This window comes from Pseudopipra pipra, chromosome W, assembly GCF_036250125.1.
Source record: "Pseudopipra pipra isolate bDixPip1 chromosome W, bDixPip1.hap1, whole genome shotgun sequence".
NCBI lineage: Eukaryota > Metazoa > Chordata > Aves > Passeriformes > Pipridae > Pseudopipra > Pseudopipra pipra.
The window spans coordinates 61,580,027-61,597,592 of NC_087580.1; the positions used below are offsets into that span (position 1 = coordinate 61,580,027).

At 38.2% G+C, this 17,566-nt stretch overlaps 1 protein-coding gene across 3 annotated transcripts in view; it reads right to left on the bottom strand.

The window, feature by feature from the left end:
• Positions 1 to 674: 674 nt before the first annotated feature.
• Positions 675 to 17,566, bottom strand: part of LOC135404388 (kinesin-like protein KIF2A) — a 107,754-nt gene continuing 90,862 nt past the window's right edge. The window contains exons 16-21 of one of the 3 annotated variants that reach the window (XM_064639115.1): positions 11,428 to 11,495; positions 9,529 to 9,642; positions 8,195 to 8,345; positions 6,516 to 6,617; positions 4,195 to 4,330; positions 1,570 to 2,371 (exon numbers count right to left, since the gene is read on the bottom strand). In XM_064639115.1, the coding sequence (XP_064495185.1) occupies positions 2,286 to 2,371; positions 4,195 to 4,330; positions 6,516 to 6,617; positions 8,195 to 8,345; positions 9,529 to 9,642; positions 11,428 to 11,495 (657 nt within the window). In that variant the 3' untranslated portion in view covers positions 1,570 to 2,285. Of the gene's footprint in view, positions 2,372 to 4,194; positions 4,331 to 6,515; positions 6,618 to 8,194; positions 8,346 to 9,528; positions 9,643 to 11,427; positions 11,496 to 17,566 lie in introns of all 3 variants that reach the window. The other 2 variants (XM_064639117.1, XM_064639118.1) reach the window with 2 other exon arrangements.

Below are 17,566 nucleotides of genomic sequence, written 5' to 3' on the forward strand. Positions count from 1 at the left end.
ATAACATATCCTGCTAGATTTTGATCCCCACCAATTTGGATATTCCCTTTGCTTTCTGTAACCTGATATGGTCGCCCATACAATATTTCATATGGGCTCACCTTTTCCTTGGATGTAGGTCTAAATCGTACCCTCAGTAAGGCCAAAGGAAGGGCATCTGGCCATTTTAATTATGATTCCTGGCAAATCTTGCTAATTTGTCTTTTTATACTCTGATTCATTCTTTCTAATTTCCCCTTGACTGAGGTCTCCATGGAGTATGCAAGTCCCATTTCACCCCTAATGTTTTAGCTGGGCTTTGCACTATTTTCAGCAATGAAGTGTGAACCTCTGTCTGATGACATTCCCACTGGCATTTCAAACCTTGGGATAATTTCTTTCAATAAAATCTTTACCACCTCCCTAGCTTTGTTGGTGCAACAAGGAAAAGCTTCTGGCCATCCTGAAAAAGTATCTACCAGTGCCAATAAACACCTGTACCTATTTTGCCGTGGAAGCTCTGTGAAGTCTATTTGCCAATAGTCTCCTGGCCAATTTCCTTTCTCAACAGTCCTGGGCGTAGGCCATCTAATTTGATGTGTATTATTCTTTAAACAGGTTTGGCACTTTCTAACAATGCTTTTTATGATACCAGTCATTCGTACACTCAAAACTTGAGGCTTCAATGTTTCTACCATGATGATTTTTTTTTATTTTTAACCACAATGTGACAAGAGCTTCCCATAGCCTACCTTCCTATGGGACATACAAATATTAAATACTACAAGAATTCCTGGCTCAATTAACTCTCTTTTCATTGCCTTTCCTTTATTTCCTCCAGGCCTGGCACAAACAAACAGGTTTGTATTACAAAAGTAATTTTTAAACAGTTCCAAGGGAAAGTCTGCTGATATGAACTCGTGGAAATGGAAAGAACTCCTAGAGAGGTCTACAATTCTTCATTTGACAATTCATTTGTACATGGAAGGTCAATCTTTGTTGGGTACTGACTTGCAAAAATAACTTGAATATCACCACCTAAAAAGTGCTGATACAAATGATGCATTTGACAGAATTCAGGTATTTATAGGATTTCCATTAGTACTAGGTAGAGATATTGTGCAAATCCTCAAATGATTCAATTTCACCTCACTTTTCAGCTTCTGGCACTGTACAAAGGGAAAAATAGGTATTAGTTACTTTTTTTTAAGCATCAGAGCTACTTAAACTATCTGCAAACTACAGTTAATGTACATGTAAGCCTGTCATGCATCAAAAGCCAAATTTTAACAATATGTGAAACGCATTTCTTTAGATGGATCCCTGAATTTTGACACTTAGCCTATCCATATGCAGATGTCAGATTGTACCTTTATTCTGACAGCATTATCACACCATAACACATACTGTATATCTATCTGCATTATTCTAAGATACAACTCTCCTCAGTACTTAAACATTACTCTTTATTATACATCAACCAATGTATTTTTTGTTCATTTTTACCTCTTTTTTGGTGTTTTCTTTTTAATTACAGAGAAAATGCTATATAGCTATTCATTATGGTATTGAAATAAACATAAATTCCAGATATTTTACAAGGAGGATGGAATGCCCAGCTGTATGTTCACTCTAACAGCTCCTGCAGTTCCTGTTTGAAGGATATGGCACATGCTGTGAAATGCATCGGCCACCAAAAAAAAAAAAAGCCTCAAAATACTTAAAAAATATACACACACTCAAAGTAATTTATATTGACAAATAAGGAATGTTGTTTGTTAAGGCTGTGCTTCAGAGAGAGGATGTTTAGGGTTAAGTAGCCTTCATCAAGGCACAGAATGGGAAGAGGTAAGCACAGCTATCTGTAGAAGTTATATAAAACCACTAGTGAGGTATGCATGCAGCAACACAATTTAAAAGTGCACAACTGGTCTTTGTAACAAAACTGAACATAGTTAAAAGGAAATACTGTGACTTTTCAATTGCCACAGTTTTGCTTCATTATTAAAAACATGGCAAATATTTCCAAACATAAAATTCACAATTTGAATAAATGAAATTTTAAACAAAGTGCTTCGCAGATCTGAACCCTGCACAGTTGTACTGTCTGGCCTAGAAGCATTTCGTAGACATCATAGGAGCATTTCACACAAAACTGAAAATATAATTCAGATGAATAATAAGCAGGACATTTCTAAGAGTTTTACACTTTGAAGTAGTCGAGTTCTTACGGCCACTGGGTTTTGTAACAAATGTGTCCTACAGCAGTACAGGTTCATAGATTCCGTTAGCAGCAGAGTCCCATTTCAAAGGGCACGTGGTCTTTTTGGGTTGATCTGTTTACTGGCCTGTTCCTCCTCTTGTAGAGCTGCCCGGAAAGATTTCACTTTATCTTTAATGAAAAAGAGAGAATGAGTACTGATGTGCCTGTGCTCAACATAGATCCTGAAACTAAGGCCTGATGCCCCACATATTGTCCTTAATGCAAAACAAAGAACATTCCTCCACAAAAATAGCTGAAGATACAAACTACAAGAGGACTGAGATAAGCTTAAATTTAATACTCATCATACAAAGAAGTTGCTTAGCAACTTAGTCCCTTCTTAGATACCATCCCTGTCTCTTCTTAGGAAGAAATTCTTCTCTGTGAGGGTGGTGAGGCACTGGAACAGGTTGTCCAGAGAAGCTGTGGCTGCCTCATCCCTGGAAGTGTTCAAGGCCAGGTTGGATGGGGCTTGGAGCAACCTGGTCTAGTGGAAGGTGTCCCTGTCTGTGGCAGGGGGTTGGAATGAGATGATCTTTAAGGTCCCTTCCAACCAAAACCATTCTGTAATTCTATGATAACAACTTTTCTATGAATGTGAAAAGCATTTGTGATTAAATTTGGGAAGTAAATAGATAAATGCATCAATCATTTGTTTCATCATAGCTAGCACGAGAATGGAAGAAACCCGAGAAAAGAAGTATGTCATTCTTTCATATTTGTATTCCTCCTCCACTCCCATTCCCCAGTAATATGCCCAAGAATGAGAAGGAAACCAAAATGACAGCATAAAAAAGTCAGTCCAAAAGTGACAGGAATAAAAGTTGAAATATTCAGTGACCATTATGTGCCATGAACATAACACAAAAGTTACTGTGAGAAAGAATCTTTGATTTAACAGTTCTTCCCTACTGTAAAGCTATATATGTATCATGCTGTCTGTAAAGATGCAAGGATCTTTCAGATATCCTTTATCTCCAGTATCTTATTTCAAAAGCCATATCTAATAAGTTATGGAAGAACAGGGAGTCACCTAAACTATTTTTTCCACTGCTGTTGTCTCAAATTGTCTTTCCCTGAAGAGGAAGCCATCATCCCTAAGAAGCAAAGGAATGTACATCTAATTATTTGCTAAAGTATACTGGTGCCAATACATGCGTACAAAGCAAGCAGGTCACATCCAATTTGCTTGATGTATTCTTCTAACTTATAGCAGATACTCAATCTGAGTAAAATGTAAGGTTTTATCTTATAAGGAGTTTTCTAACACAGATAAAAAACCCAAACCTGTATTGCATGTCTGCTGGAATGCAGAGAGATACAGAAACTAAAATGAAAAATTAATCTCCACGAGGTACCAAGCTGACATGCTGATTTTAGAAGACAAGTGGAAGAGTCAGTTTTGGGAACTAAGAATTATCTGCTGTTGGTTTTTCAACATAGGCTGACAAAATTTCAACAGAAAGGCTGCTAAGGAAAAATAGGCTAACAGCCAAGCTACTCAGAACTTGATGTTACTCTTAAGCACAGACTGAAAAACAACAGCAGGCTCCCTGCTACATTACAGAGTGCAATAGAACAGGAACTGGGATTTCCTACTACTTTTTCCTCATTGTATTACCTTTTTTTTTTTTTCTGTACAGTTCTTTTGGATTTCCTTTTTCCTTCCTTTATTCTTTTGGAACAAAGAAAAAAACAACCCAAAGTTGCAGGATCAAGTTTATACTTCCTGGAGGTAAAGGAGACTCTTCCTTTAAACTAGGATGGATTGAATACAGATGTGAACTTGTTCTTAGGCAGCAGAATAAATGTTCCTTTCACAGAACATTACAGGACAGCATAAGGTGAAAAAAGACCCCAAAACATAACCACACTCTTTTTTCCTTCTCCTTATTACTGCAAGTCTCCATGGCATATGAAAATGCACACAAAAGTGATTAAAAGCAATCTACCTCTAAGTTCGGTCAGAATATCAATTTTTTGCTCTAGAATTGCTTCAAGTTGGGTAGCATAAGAATCCACATCATAGTCTACTTCTTCTGTCATTTCAAGAAGAGCTTTTTCATCTTCCAGCCATCTAATAGATTCCTAGGTAAAAGTTAAAAAAAACTCAACTAAATACATTAGCAAAGTTTCAAGGCAAATTTCAAGACAAAGAGCTGAATTACTCCTTTTCTCAAGATGACCACACTTTTACTGTCTAGTCACCTCACTATAACAGGTTTCAATCCTAAAATGAATCCTTATTCCTAATTCAGCAAAATTTTATGTTTTCTACATAGTTTCTTAACTCCAATGGTCATAACAGCAACAGATAAACCCCAGCTGCCACAGTTCTCTTCAAATTCAGAACTTAAATGGTTGTAAAACTAAGAAATTAAGAACTTTATGTCATGGTTATGTACACTTATGTAGGTATCAAACCTTGAACCCAGACTTCAGTTTTAAGTATGGGATGGTTACCACTGAATATAATCACAGTGTCATTATTACAGTCAAGGAGCCAAAATAATTCTGTCCATACTCAAAACCAGTTTTGAGAGAAGGTGTATAAAAGAAGAGCTTTTTTAATCTCTCTATTGCAAGAGCTAACTCCCCAGATAGATAAGAGTACTGTAAAAGATGGTTAAAACATCTCTTAGGCATCTTTGCACTCTGAATATTACAAATAAAAAAAGAGGGAAAAAAAAAAGAAAAGAAAAAAGCCTTGCAGCAAAGAAGAATGCAACCAGGAGCTTAAAGCTTACAGAATCATGCAAAGCTCTGATCAGGAGAACCGATCCCATTGGAAGTGCTTTGATTAAAAATAAAGTAAGCAGCTGACAAGAAACAAAGGAAGAACAAGACCTCTATAGTACAATTCATTCATCTAATCTATTTTAGAGATTTTTGTTAGGATAGGATGTTTTGTATCCCAGAATCAACAGCTTCCAGGAAAAAGCTGACAGAAGACAACTTCTGCATGTTACAGCTTGTAGATTTTGTATTGGTGCAGCCCATCTTCACCCATGACATAAACTGACAAGTAATGCTGCAAACGAAGGTAGCTGAGACTCAGACACATTTCCTTCTGATGACTGCTGTGAGGAGCAGTAATCTCCAGCATAAGGCCAGATGGACACACAGAAGCAGTAACATCTTAAACTAATGCAGTTTGTCTCTCCAGAAGTTGCAAGCATTAGGACACAGTTATGGCATATGGTATAAGACTTTCACACTTCTGCATGCTTTACTTCAGGGATAATGTTTCACAATAACTAAATCTCTACATCTGTTGTAAAATGTGTTATTTTGCATCCTACTGTATTGCATGAACACACATCAATGTTCCACTAAGTTAGATACCTAAATTGAGGAGATGTGTATTCCCTATAGATTTAATGTTTTGCTATTTTCTTGCAGCAGATGCTCAAAATGGACAGCCTGTCTAAAGATTATAAGGTTATTAACAGAAGCAATTCACATTTCCTTCTGAAAAGTAGTAACTCATATATATTTATTTTGTGAATGTAAAAGGCTCCATGGTACTGACCAGCATTACACTATGTAGTCAGTACTCCTTTCAAAGACCCTGACTAATAGCAAGTGAAAACCTTATGTATCTGTAAAAAGGAAGCAAACAGGCAGTTAGAAATATATTTGTTTCTTCTGGATCTCAGTATCTCAGAGGAAGATGTCATGAAAGGATATTTAGAGAAAATACTTGGAGGGAGTATTGCTGTACCTTAGAGGGAGATGACCACACAGAAATGATGCTGATAGAGACATTACTATATAGACACATTAGTATTAATTGCCAGCTTTGGCATAGGAATACTGGCATAGATTAGACAGTGAAATTGAAAATTTTGAGATCAATCTGAGTAAACTCCCCACAACTAGAAAAAACAGTCACTAATGCTGGAAAATTACTATCACAGAAAATATAGTAAATAGTTGAAATAGTAAAAAGAAAATAGCAACTTTTCTTACAATGAACACAGTCTATTTAGGAACATTTGTTGAGAAGAAAAGGAAAATTTCACTAAATTTCTGGGGTGGTAGGAAAATATCCTTCTCTTTCATCATGGGGACAAAGAATAATGGTTATGGGATCTAAACATCTGTTCCTATTTCTTTGCTACAATGGGCTTAGTATAATAAAACAATTTAGAAATCTCTGACAGCAGCAAAATGACCAGATGATATCCTACATCTTCAAGAGTATGCACCTTCATTGGGAAAATCTGAATTCCTGGATTAGGATAAAACAAAGAAGAGCTCCATGTTTTACCTGGAAGATAGCCCTGTGATCTTCTAATACTTGCTCTTCCATTTCCACCATTTGTGACACAGCTTCATGGAAAGTAAACAACTGTGGAGAAACTTCCTCTTCCTAAAAGCAATAGTTAAGCTTGTTAGTCTGGAAAGAACTGTGGCTACAGGAAATATATTGAATATGATCCATCCCATCACAGAACATGAAAAGAAATATGCAGAAAGCAGAATCTGTCAAAAATAAAACAATACTTTAAACAAGAAAATCTCCAGAAATGAGCCGAGAGAGCAATGAATTTAAACTGTTCACAGAGTTAAATTTAATTATTAATCATTAAAAATTTCCAGCCACTAACACTAGTGGATACTGGAAAACAGAATATTCCCCATGGAAAAAAAACCAAGTTAAAATAGTGGGAGAAAGAAGTCACAAGGGAAGAATGTTAATTTCTAGTAGGTTTTAATAAGAAAACTTGTTTTCTGTCTGGCCTTTTTGTTGTGCCAATTTTCAAAAAAGAGAACAGCAATTACATTCAATACATTTCAGGAAATCAAAATTAAATTAACCCTTTGGAAAAAAAAGTGGAATAAATATAAAGTGAAAAATCTAAAAAGTATGTAGTGATTAATACATTAGAAGAATGCACAACATGGATTTACAAATTGGGACAAACAGGAATTCTTTAGACGTAAATAGTTAATCACAATCAAAGGGGAAAGCACTAGGTAGGCTGCAAGACAATATGGTTTTTTATAATATGCCTTTAAAATCTTTTTAAAAACACATTGAAAAGCTTAATTGAATTCCACATGAACAACAAAAAAGTATGCTATGAAAGGATATCTGGCTGGAAGGACTGTCCAGTGGGAAGCTCTTGGAATCACTAGCATGTTCTTATAAAACAGAGTCCTGGAAGAAGATAGTTACTAAAATAAGAAATACAACAAACACCATGAAGAGGTGTTTGAAAAGGCAGAGAGTCTTGAGAAAAATAATTTAGGGTCGTAAGGATTTATCTTTTCTACCTTTCATCAGCATTTTCACAAATGAAGTTGAACATTTAAGGAACCAGGACTAGAGCTGATAATCAGTATGGAGGGCAAAAATGCCCTTTAGAAAATGCCTCTCAGTCCCAGATCTCCACTTATGCAGCCCGGGGAGACATCCTGGGAACATGATGTGGCTTTCTCCTGAACATTTCTCTGGTGTTTCACTACATGAAAATCAAGATGTGGGGAAGAGGAATGATGGGTAACCAGATTTCTAAACATGGAGACGGGCAAACTCACTCAAAAACAGGTGTTCCATGCAGGAAAAATAATGGTCAAAACCATGGGAGTGTTAAATAAAACAGATGCATTTCTCAGGCTACTTCGAACTATCTAATAACAGATGAAGTTATACTGGAAAAACGCACACTAAAAATGTGAGAGCCTAGAGCAAACCCTGCCTAGATATTAAAAGCCCTAATCAGCAAGGAAGATAAAGAAAAGTAAAACATTCTCCTCTCAGCATTCAAGAAACCTTTTTTGTGTGTGTATGGGAATGAAGATAATACCATAAAACGAAGAGGTGAGGAAGCATGCTGTATCTACTTATTGATATTGCTAACAGGTTATAAATACACATTACTCTGTATTTGTTCTGCCACTGTATTTATCATCTCTTTCCATGTAATGCTGTAAACCACTCACGTTTTGTTCACAAAGCAGTTTGAGATCATCTCTCTGAGGAGAGCTCCCCACACCCCACTGTGCCTCTAAGTCATCAATCTGATTGGGAGCATGGTGTATAATAGGACAGATATCTCCTGAAGCACTAGGATCAACCATCAGCTCCTTCACCCTACATTCAGAAAATATTTAATTTGTAAAATAGTAACTTCCTGTGCAAAAGAGTAGCAACCAAAAATAAAGCTCATTTAGGCATAATTTCACAGAATCACAGAATCAACTGGGTTGGAAAAGACCTCCGAGATCAAGTCCAACCCTTGATTCAACCCCGCCGTGGTTAATTCATTTAATAAGGATGATGTCAGCTTCACAAATTTAATGTACTTTCAGTGACAAAAAATTGTTAGTCCAACTCCTTAAAATCACAGACTTTCAACTACTTACAGGTGGATTACAGTCCATCTTCTAGCAAGAGGCCTTTTTGATTGAAATCGTACTACTCATTAACTGTTAAGAGGGCAAAAATCTCCAAACCCTCAATATTAACTCCTTAACGACGAATAATATTTGAAAACAAAGTTCATTCAGCATCCTAAACTTGAACATAATTTTTTTTCTGCACACACAATTGTGCTTTAAAAAAAGTAGTCAGTCAGTACCCTACTAGCTGTTATAAGCAAATCCAACAAGAATTCTGAAGAAAATAAGAATTTGCAACCAAGTATTCCAGAGAATGAATAGATCCTTTAATTAAAATGCTTTCAAAGGTGAAAATATCTTATTAAAATGTTAGGTTCTTGCATCATGAAAATAGTTTAAAAGATTGATAATGATTCTATCCAAAAAAAGCCCATTTAAAAGAACATTTATGAAACAGACACATCAAAGTCTGCAAGTATAGCAAGTTTTAGAGCAAATTCTTCATTTTTTAAGGGGAATTTTTTTTTCAAGTAGCACATATTTACTACGATGGAAACTGAATTTCATTCATCTTCAGAATGATGAAAAGTTTTAAAAATATATACATATTAAAATTATTTTCTTTTTTAAGTAGATATATTCAAATTACCCTAAACATAGATTTGTCAGATTTGGTCCACTAAATGTACAAAGGTGACATCATCTTTTTTTTTTTTTGTAATGTATGAAGGAAACTAGCAAGCCTGGATACAGTGTGGTTATTGTGAACGAAATAGTGGGAAGATGATTGCAGATCATGCAGAACTATGACCTGACAAACAAAATAAAAACAAAGTATGTGTGATTCAAGGCAAGGGGACTAATGAAAGATTGGTCTGTAAAATTACATTGCCAAAAAGAAAACTCAAAGATTCCATGTATAGAATGAAGTAGACCTGGTGATTGAAGGAGAAAAGTCATCATACTCATAGGAAGGAGACAGATCAGAGCGACTGCCACTACCCTGTGAGAAGGGAATGTCTGAAGGACTAATTCCAAATTCCTTTACTCTGCAGCAGCAAATTAAAAGAAAACATTTTCATAAACACAGTTAAAATGACAACTCTGTTTAGCATTCTTCTTTAATAGTTTAACAATAAATTATTTTTACATTAAAAATAAGACTGTTGACATATTTAAATCTTCTGCAAATAGAGTTACAGATCACTAACAAAATCAGTGCTGGTGATTTGCAGGAGAGTATAATAGCAATGTTTTCAGAAGAGTAATTCCATATTTCGGTTTGTGCAGTTAATAATATTTGCTCTACATTCAGTATTTCATTAAACTGCTCCTTTTAATGTATCAAACCACTACAATGCTTTAAATTCTATACTGCCCCGTCTTACACTGCGCACACAGTGGTGTTCAGCACCTAAAAACTAATTGTACTATGAAAATTATATATTGCTAGAAAAAATTAAAATACTACACAAAACACATGAAGCAACTTTACAGTGATAGGCAGAGAAAATTTACTACAGCAAAAACCAGCACAACTCCATAACAACATACAAATTTAACACCAAGGGAAAGAAACTTTCAGCACAACAATTTAGTATACTAGAAATAGGTATTTAATTTGTTTTTCAGTGCCTATTTCTGGAGTAACTTCAGCAATATGTATTCTGTAAGGGATAGAAAGAGCCAACAAGTCTCAAATAATGTGACACGTCCTTTGTTATGCTACTGTAAGCAAGGAAATAGATGCCCCCTTCTCAACAGGAAGGAAATCACCTAGACTGGTCCAAACCAAGTAGATTTGCTACTAACTTGATACAAACAGAAAGACATTTGGATACTGAGAAGAGTGGGTGGTAAGCTACCCTAGCAGCCCTTTGTGCCCAATTAGCCACTGATCGTGGGAGGGAGGAGGAAGCAAAGCAGGAGAAGATGTGGTTCTGCCCTATCTTTCGCTGGGGCAAGTAGGCCACTAGGTGGTAGCCTCTTCTGGGAAAAAAACAGCCTTTCTGATGGCCCAGAAACCCGCCCACCACTTTGCTGCAAGAACAAAGGAGGCAAACAAGTTTCTGGGACACAGGTCTGACTGCAGGCACATGCAGGACCCCATCTCCACAAACATTAATCAAAGGAGAACTGCAGTTGAGGAAGGCTCCTTTGACATTCACTGCTTTCAGAAAGCAGTACAGGTCTCAGAGGTGATGCATCAACCTCTGGAGGCACTAACTTTTCCACTGATTATGTCACTGTTGGATTAACTGATCCTGTATTTAGGGGTCTCAGATATTTGCCTGAAGTTGGGAAATACAAAATTTAGGCCACAGCAACTGCAGAATTTTCATAAGAATAAGCTAGTTTAGATAAATCTATATATGATATATGATATATCATATATATAAAAGAAACAGGCTGGCAACTGAATGCAATTCCACCAAGGGCATGAAAAATCACATTGCAGAAAGGTAATTCAGCTAACACCCCAGGGAATCATAATGTAAACTGCCTACCCCTAACACAAGAGGTGATACCTCCAGAGCAGGGACAAAACTAGGAGGTGTTTCCCAGATTCCTTGCAATCCACACTATATCTATCTCTGGATAATGGCTTGAATGCAGTTTCTATTAATTCTCTTGTAATGGTTGAAAAAAGTGACAAATTAAGTTAAATGTGAGCCTGACTCAGTAATCAGTACTTTGGTTTTAATCTTATTAAGAAATGCAAGTATGCTAAAATTATTCAAGTAGTTAAAATAATTATACATCATGGAACAACGATATTCAAAATATCAGTGATCAACAGCCAATATATCTATAAGCAATAACATTTTCCATACCTATTTGCGTATCTCAATGTATTTAGAGTGTTTTCACATGATGCCATCCCTGGAGAAATTGTAGCGATCTGGAGAAAATAAGCCACGCATTAATAAATCACTTTGTACAGATGAAAGGGTAGATGATCTCAAATTATTTTTTTATCTCCACTTTCATTTGAGATGTTCTACAAAAACCGTCTACTATGTACAGCTGTCCTAATACAATGGCATCTCAAGAAGAGAGATGTCAAGTCAAAGCTTCAATTTAATTTTTTCAACCATACCTGAAATATTAGGAATTCATAGAAATTTCAGTCAATTTCCCCCATCTCACAGTCTTTGTAAATAATATGTAAATGCAAAATTCTACTTAAAAAAAGACTCCTCAAGGAAGGAAATATGCAACTCAGTAGAAAGTAAGTCTAATGTATCCTGCAAACAATTATTGATTATTTATATATATATATATATATATATCTCATTGTGGTCTTTTCAAGCAAACTGTATGTTTATTTGAGAGACCTATTTTGACCACAGTCTAAAACTGTACTTAATAATATTAAAGATAAGCATGTGTTTATTTCCCTAAGTAAAGATTTATATTTTTTCTCTGAATCGTTATCTGTAAATAATAATAGCTTACTTATTATCAAACATCAGGAAACTATAAGTCTTTCCTTTTCCAATTAAATAAAATACCCTGAAGATCTCACCTTCTTTTCAGCACTCAGTAAAAATCATAACTGTCATCAGGCAACAGTGGCATCATTATTTGCACTAGCTTCTCTCAGTAGTTTAATTTTCTCATTTGTGCTCCTTTCAGGAGAGCTATAAAAACTTTACCCAGGACAAACACCTCTATGATCCTACACACTAACATTTTTTTTGGCAGCACAGCATCAGGAGACTGAAACTGATGACTATTAGATAATCACGGTCTTCTCATTCATCCTGCTGCTGACATTACTGTACTAAAGCACAGGTAGTCATCCTGAGCGGAATTTCTCCTACTGGGAGGAAAGGAAAAATATGTGGTGGGAGGGGGTTAGAAAGTCTAAAGAGTCTGCTACCACATAGACTTAAGTTTAAATCTCTAATACTGTTATGCATCAGTTACTAATGAAAACAAGTGTAGATTTAAAAATATCATATGATTCCATGTCTCTCTATAAAGCATTTTGAGTGCTAATTAACAAAATCCTACAAATCCCTAAAATTCTTCCAAAGACATTTAATGTGAAAGATGCTGTCCTAGTTAGAACAGCTGGGACCAATTCATCACTGGATGGGTGTAACCCAAAACTGTGTATTCTATAGCCTTCCATGCCATTTCCCAGAAACTGTTATCAATAGAGCATTTACACCCTCTGCCCAGAGCAGCCTGACTCCTCAGGCTATAAACTAGGTGTTAAGAGGCCTGCGAGATAGGAAGATATTCCTGTCCTCATACCCTTTTATGGAATTCCCTGCTCTGAGGGAAGGACTGAGCATTCCTGCCTGAACGGGAGAATATATAAACTTGGAGTTTTGGAACCGTTTTTACCACTCGTGGGATCCAGAGGAAGACTGCAACTCACCGCTCTCAACCAGACTGCAACTCACCACCCTCAACTGGACTGCAATCACCACTCTTGACCAGACTGCAACAGCACTCTCACCAACAGGTTTTCCCCTCTCCTTTTCCTTTACTTTGGACTGGGGGGGGGGCAAGGAACACCACTTTGCTCATGCCCCAGGGTGCTGGGTTATACATCTGGGTTTTGTGGGTTAAGACCAATTGTTTGTCTGTATAATTGTACTTAAATTGTTATTCTGACTTATAATCTCTCTTTTGAGTTGAGTTCATTTCCCCTGCTGGTTAACTTTTAAACCAGCACAGATGCATGCACCTCTTCCATCAGTTTAATGTTCAGAGTATATCACACATGGCAAATGTCATAATGTCAGGTGACTGCTCTGACTTTTTGAAGAGTATAAGGTACAGCTGCTATAGGGAAGTGCCACTGTAGGTGCTGTCAACCAGAATAATACCCCCTTCAGGGTACAAGAACCCATGCATAAGACTCAGTCTGCACTACATCATATATCCTCATGCCTCAACAAGTCCAGTCCCAGAAGGACAGGAGGACTACAACCTCTCCATCAATCACTTCCTCATTCATAATTCCAAATGAGGATGGAAAAAGCAGCACTATTTATGGACAGGAATATCCTTAAGAACTGTAATTATCATTCTCCATACTTTGAATGTGTCTGCGTTGCTTATAAGCCATCACAGTGGGATCAATGGTCCTTTTGGGACACTGAAGTCACCAAGTTCCTACTTTCCCCCCTGGAGAGCTGAGAGGTCTGGCACTTCAGCTATGGCTGAAGCATGTCAAGAATGCAGCACGTAGAGGATGCAGTACTGGTTAAAAAATGAGACTATTCTAACTATCTACCTGTGTTGAGTTGACCTTGGCTGGACACCAGGTGCCCATCAAAGCCTCTCTATAACTCCACTCCTCAACTGGAGAGGGGAGAGAAAATATAATGAAAGGCTCATGAGTTGAGATAAGGGCAGGGAGAGATCACAAACCGATTACCATCACAGGCAAAACAGACTTGACTTGGGGAAATTAATTGAATTTATTACCACTAAAATCAGAGTAGGATAATGAAAAGTAAAACCAAATTTTACTAACACCTTCCCCCCACCCCTGCCTTCTTCCCAGGCTCAACTTTATTCCCGATTCTCTACCTCCTCCCCCCAGTGGCACAAGGAGACGGGGAATGGGGGTTACGGTCAGTTCATCACACATTTCTGCCACTCCTTCCTCCTCAGGGGGAGGACTCCTTCCCCTGCTCCAGCATGGGGTCCCTCCCACAGGACACAGTCCTCTACGAACTTCTCCAATGTGAGTCTTTCCCATGGGCTACATCTCTTCATGAACTGCTCCAGCATGGGTCCCTTTCTACAGGTGGCAGTCCTTCAGGAACAGGCTGCTCCAGCATGGATCCCCCATGGGGTCACAGTCTCCTTTGGGTATCCACCTGCTCCAGCATGGGGGTCCTCCGTGGGTGGATCTCTGCATCCCCATTGACCTTCATGGGCTGCAGGGGGACACCCTGCCTCACCATGGTCTTCACCACAGACTGCAGGTGAATCTCAGTTCTGGCTCCTGAAGCATCTCCTCCCCCTCATTCTTCACTGACCTTGATGTCTGCAGAGTTGTTGCTCTCACATATTCTCACTCGTCTCTCCTCTGTCTGCAATTGCTTCTGTGCAATAACTTTTTGTCCTTCTTAAATTTGTTATCCCAGAGGCACTACCACCATGACTGATGGGCTCTGTCTTGGCCAGTGGCAGGTCTGTCTTGGAGCCAGCTGGCATTGACTCCATAGGACATAGGGGAAGCTTTAGCAGCTCCTCACAGAAGCCACCCCTATAGCTCCCCCTGCTACCAAAACCTTGTCACGCAAACCCAATACACTACCTTGCAAATGTCAAATAATGATATATTATCCTACTATGTAGCTCTTCAAAAACAACTTAAAATACTGTGTTTAGTTTTGGGCCACTTGCTACAAGAAGGACATTTGAGGTGCTGCGGCATGTCCAAAGTGCAGCAATGAAGCTGGTGAAGGGTGTAGAGCACAAGTCTTAGGAGCAGCTGAGGGAACTGGGGGTGTTTAATCTAGTGAAAAATAGGCTCAGGGGGACCTTCTCACTCTCTAAAACTACCAAAAGGAGTTTCTAGTGAAGTGGGTGTTGGTTTCTTTTCCCAAGTATCCAGTGATAGGATGAGAGGAAATGGCCTCAAGTTATGCCAGGGGAGGTTTAGATTGGATATTAGGACAAACTTCTTCACTGAAAGCATTGTCAAGCCCTGGCACACGCTGCTCAGGGCAATGGTGGAGTCACCATCCCTGGAGGTATTTAAAAGACATGTAGATGTGGCACTTGGGGACATAGTTTAGTGGTAGCCTTGGCAGTGCTGGGGGAACATGATTCTATGAAATGGTTTTTGAAAGTGTTTAAGGACAAGAACTTCATTAAAATTGCAATGACAAAATTATAAAAAAACTATTTATGCTGACTGTATGTTTCTGGATTTCTTTAGAATGATGCGGATCCTAGTCATAGCTGTCCACAGGGAAGTTATTTTCAAAATAAGTTTTTGAATTTTTTTTAAATTTCACAAGAATAAGTTTCTGAATCATATTTTAACCTTCTATACAGATGTGATGCTCCATGCCTAAAGATGTAACTTTAAAAATTGCAACAAGAAATTACATAAATGATAAAAGGCAAAGTCAAATAAAAATTAAGTGTAGAAATTACCAAAAGAAATTTGACTCAAACATCTCATTCAAAAATTATATATAAGAAAGGAAGTGGAAAAAGCCCAGTAGGTATTTTATACCAGGTTGTTTCAGGAATCTCTCAGAAAGTTAAAATCACAAGTTTTTACTACATCGTTTTATATGCTTTCCATATAAAAAAGTATCACATATTTGCAAAATGTCTTACTCTCTAATAGCACATTAGAACATTTGATCAAATCTTTGTATTGTTGAGGAATGTTTTTACAATAAATGCCTCCTGACTGACAAGCAAAACCAGCATCTTGAAAGAGGTAAAATTTTGATGAATTATATTACATGTTCAATAAATAATATTCTCCAATTGAACAATACTTCTATGTTTCAATCTCTTCAATTTATTTTGCCTGTTACAGGCTAAAATATTTTGGAGGAAATGTTATCATTATCTACACGTTACCTTGATATAACAGTACTGTACAGTTTTATTAGGTTTTCATGGCCAGGTTTTGTTAGTGGGGGGGGGCTAAAGGGGTGGCTTCTGTGACAAGTTGCTAGAAGCTTCCCCTCTGTCTGATGGAGCCAATGTCAGCTGACTCCAAGACAGACCCACTGCTGGCAAAGGCTGAGCCTATCAGCAACAAAGGTAGCTGATTTGATTGGTAATAAATTAAATTAATTTTTTTCCCCCGATTTGAGTCTGTTTTGCCCATGATGGTAATTGGTGAGTGATCAAGGCCTTCAGGACCTTGGGATGGTTGGTAAGGGGATCTGGGAAACAAGTTATATTCTCCTCTGTACTTTCAGTTGAAGGCAGCAACATTGAAAGAAACAGATGGGCCCAGTCTATTAATACATGGCTCCACAGCTGGTGTCGCAACCAAAATTTTAGGGTTTTTGACAATGGAATGGCCTATGCAGCACCAGGCATACTGACATCAGATGGGACTCACCTTTCTCAGCAAGGGAGGTTCCCGCTTGGGAACTAGCGGGGCTCATTGGCAGAGCTTTAAACTAGATATGATGGGGGAGTGGGACAATATCAGGTTTGTCCCTGGGAAGCTATGGTATGAGAGGCAAAGGTTACAGGGACAGGGTGCTAGCGAGGGCCCTCTGACACTGACTCTGAGATGTGCTGGCCACACTGGAGCACACTTGTAGTCTTACGGAGACAAGACAGGGACTCCTGAGGTAACAGAAGCCAACAGGGAAACACCAGAGAATTATCTCAAAGAAATTAAGGGATGTTCCTCTGGGAAGGTGACATGGCCAACAGCCCAGATGAGGTTCTGGGTTGCACCCAGTTGGAAGCCACCGTGTTGCTAGAAAGATATGACCTTGTTGCCATTACTGAAATTTGGTGGGATGAATCCCATGACTGGAGTGCGACTATCGATGGCTACAGGCTGTTCAGAAGACACGGGAGGAAAGAGAGGTGGAGGGGTTGCCCTCTACATCAAGAGGTGGATTGAGTGTGAAGAGTTGTCTTTGAAGAACAGCCATGTGCAGGTCGAAAGCACCTCTCCTATGAAAAAAGACTGAGAATTGGGATTGTTCAGCCTGGAAAAGAGAAGGCTTTGGAGTGACCTAATTGCAGCCTTCCAGTACCTGAAGGGAGCCTACAGGAAAGATGAAGAGGGACTTTTTACAAGGGTATGCAGTGACAGGACAAGGGGGGAATGGCTTCAAACTGAAAGAGGGTACATTAGATTAGATATTAGGAAGAGATTCTTGACAATGAGGGTGGTAAGGCACTGGCACAGGTTTCCCTGAGAAATTGTGGATGCCCCATCCCTGGAAATGTTCAAGGCAGGCTGGATGGGGGTCTGAGCAACCTGGTCTAGTGAAAGGT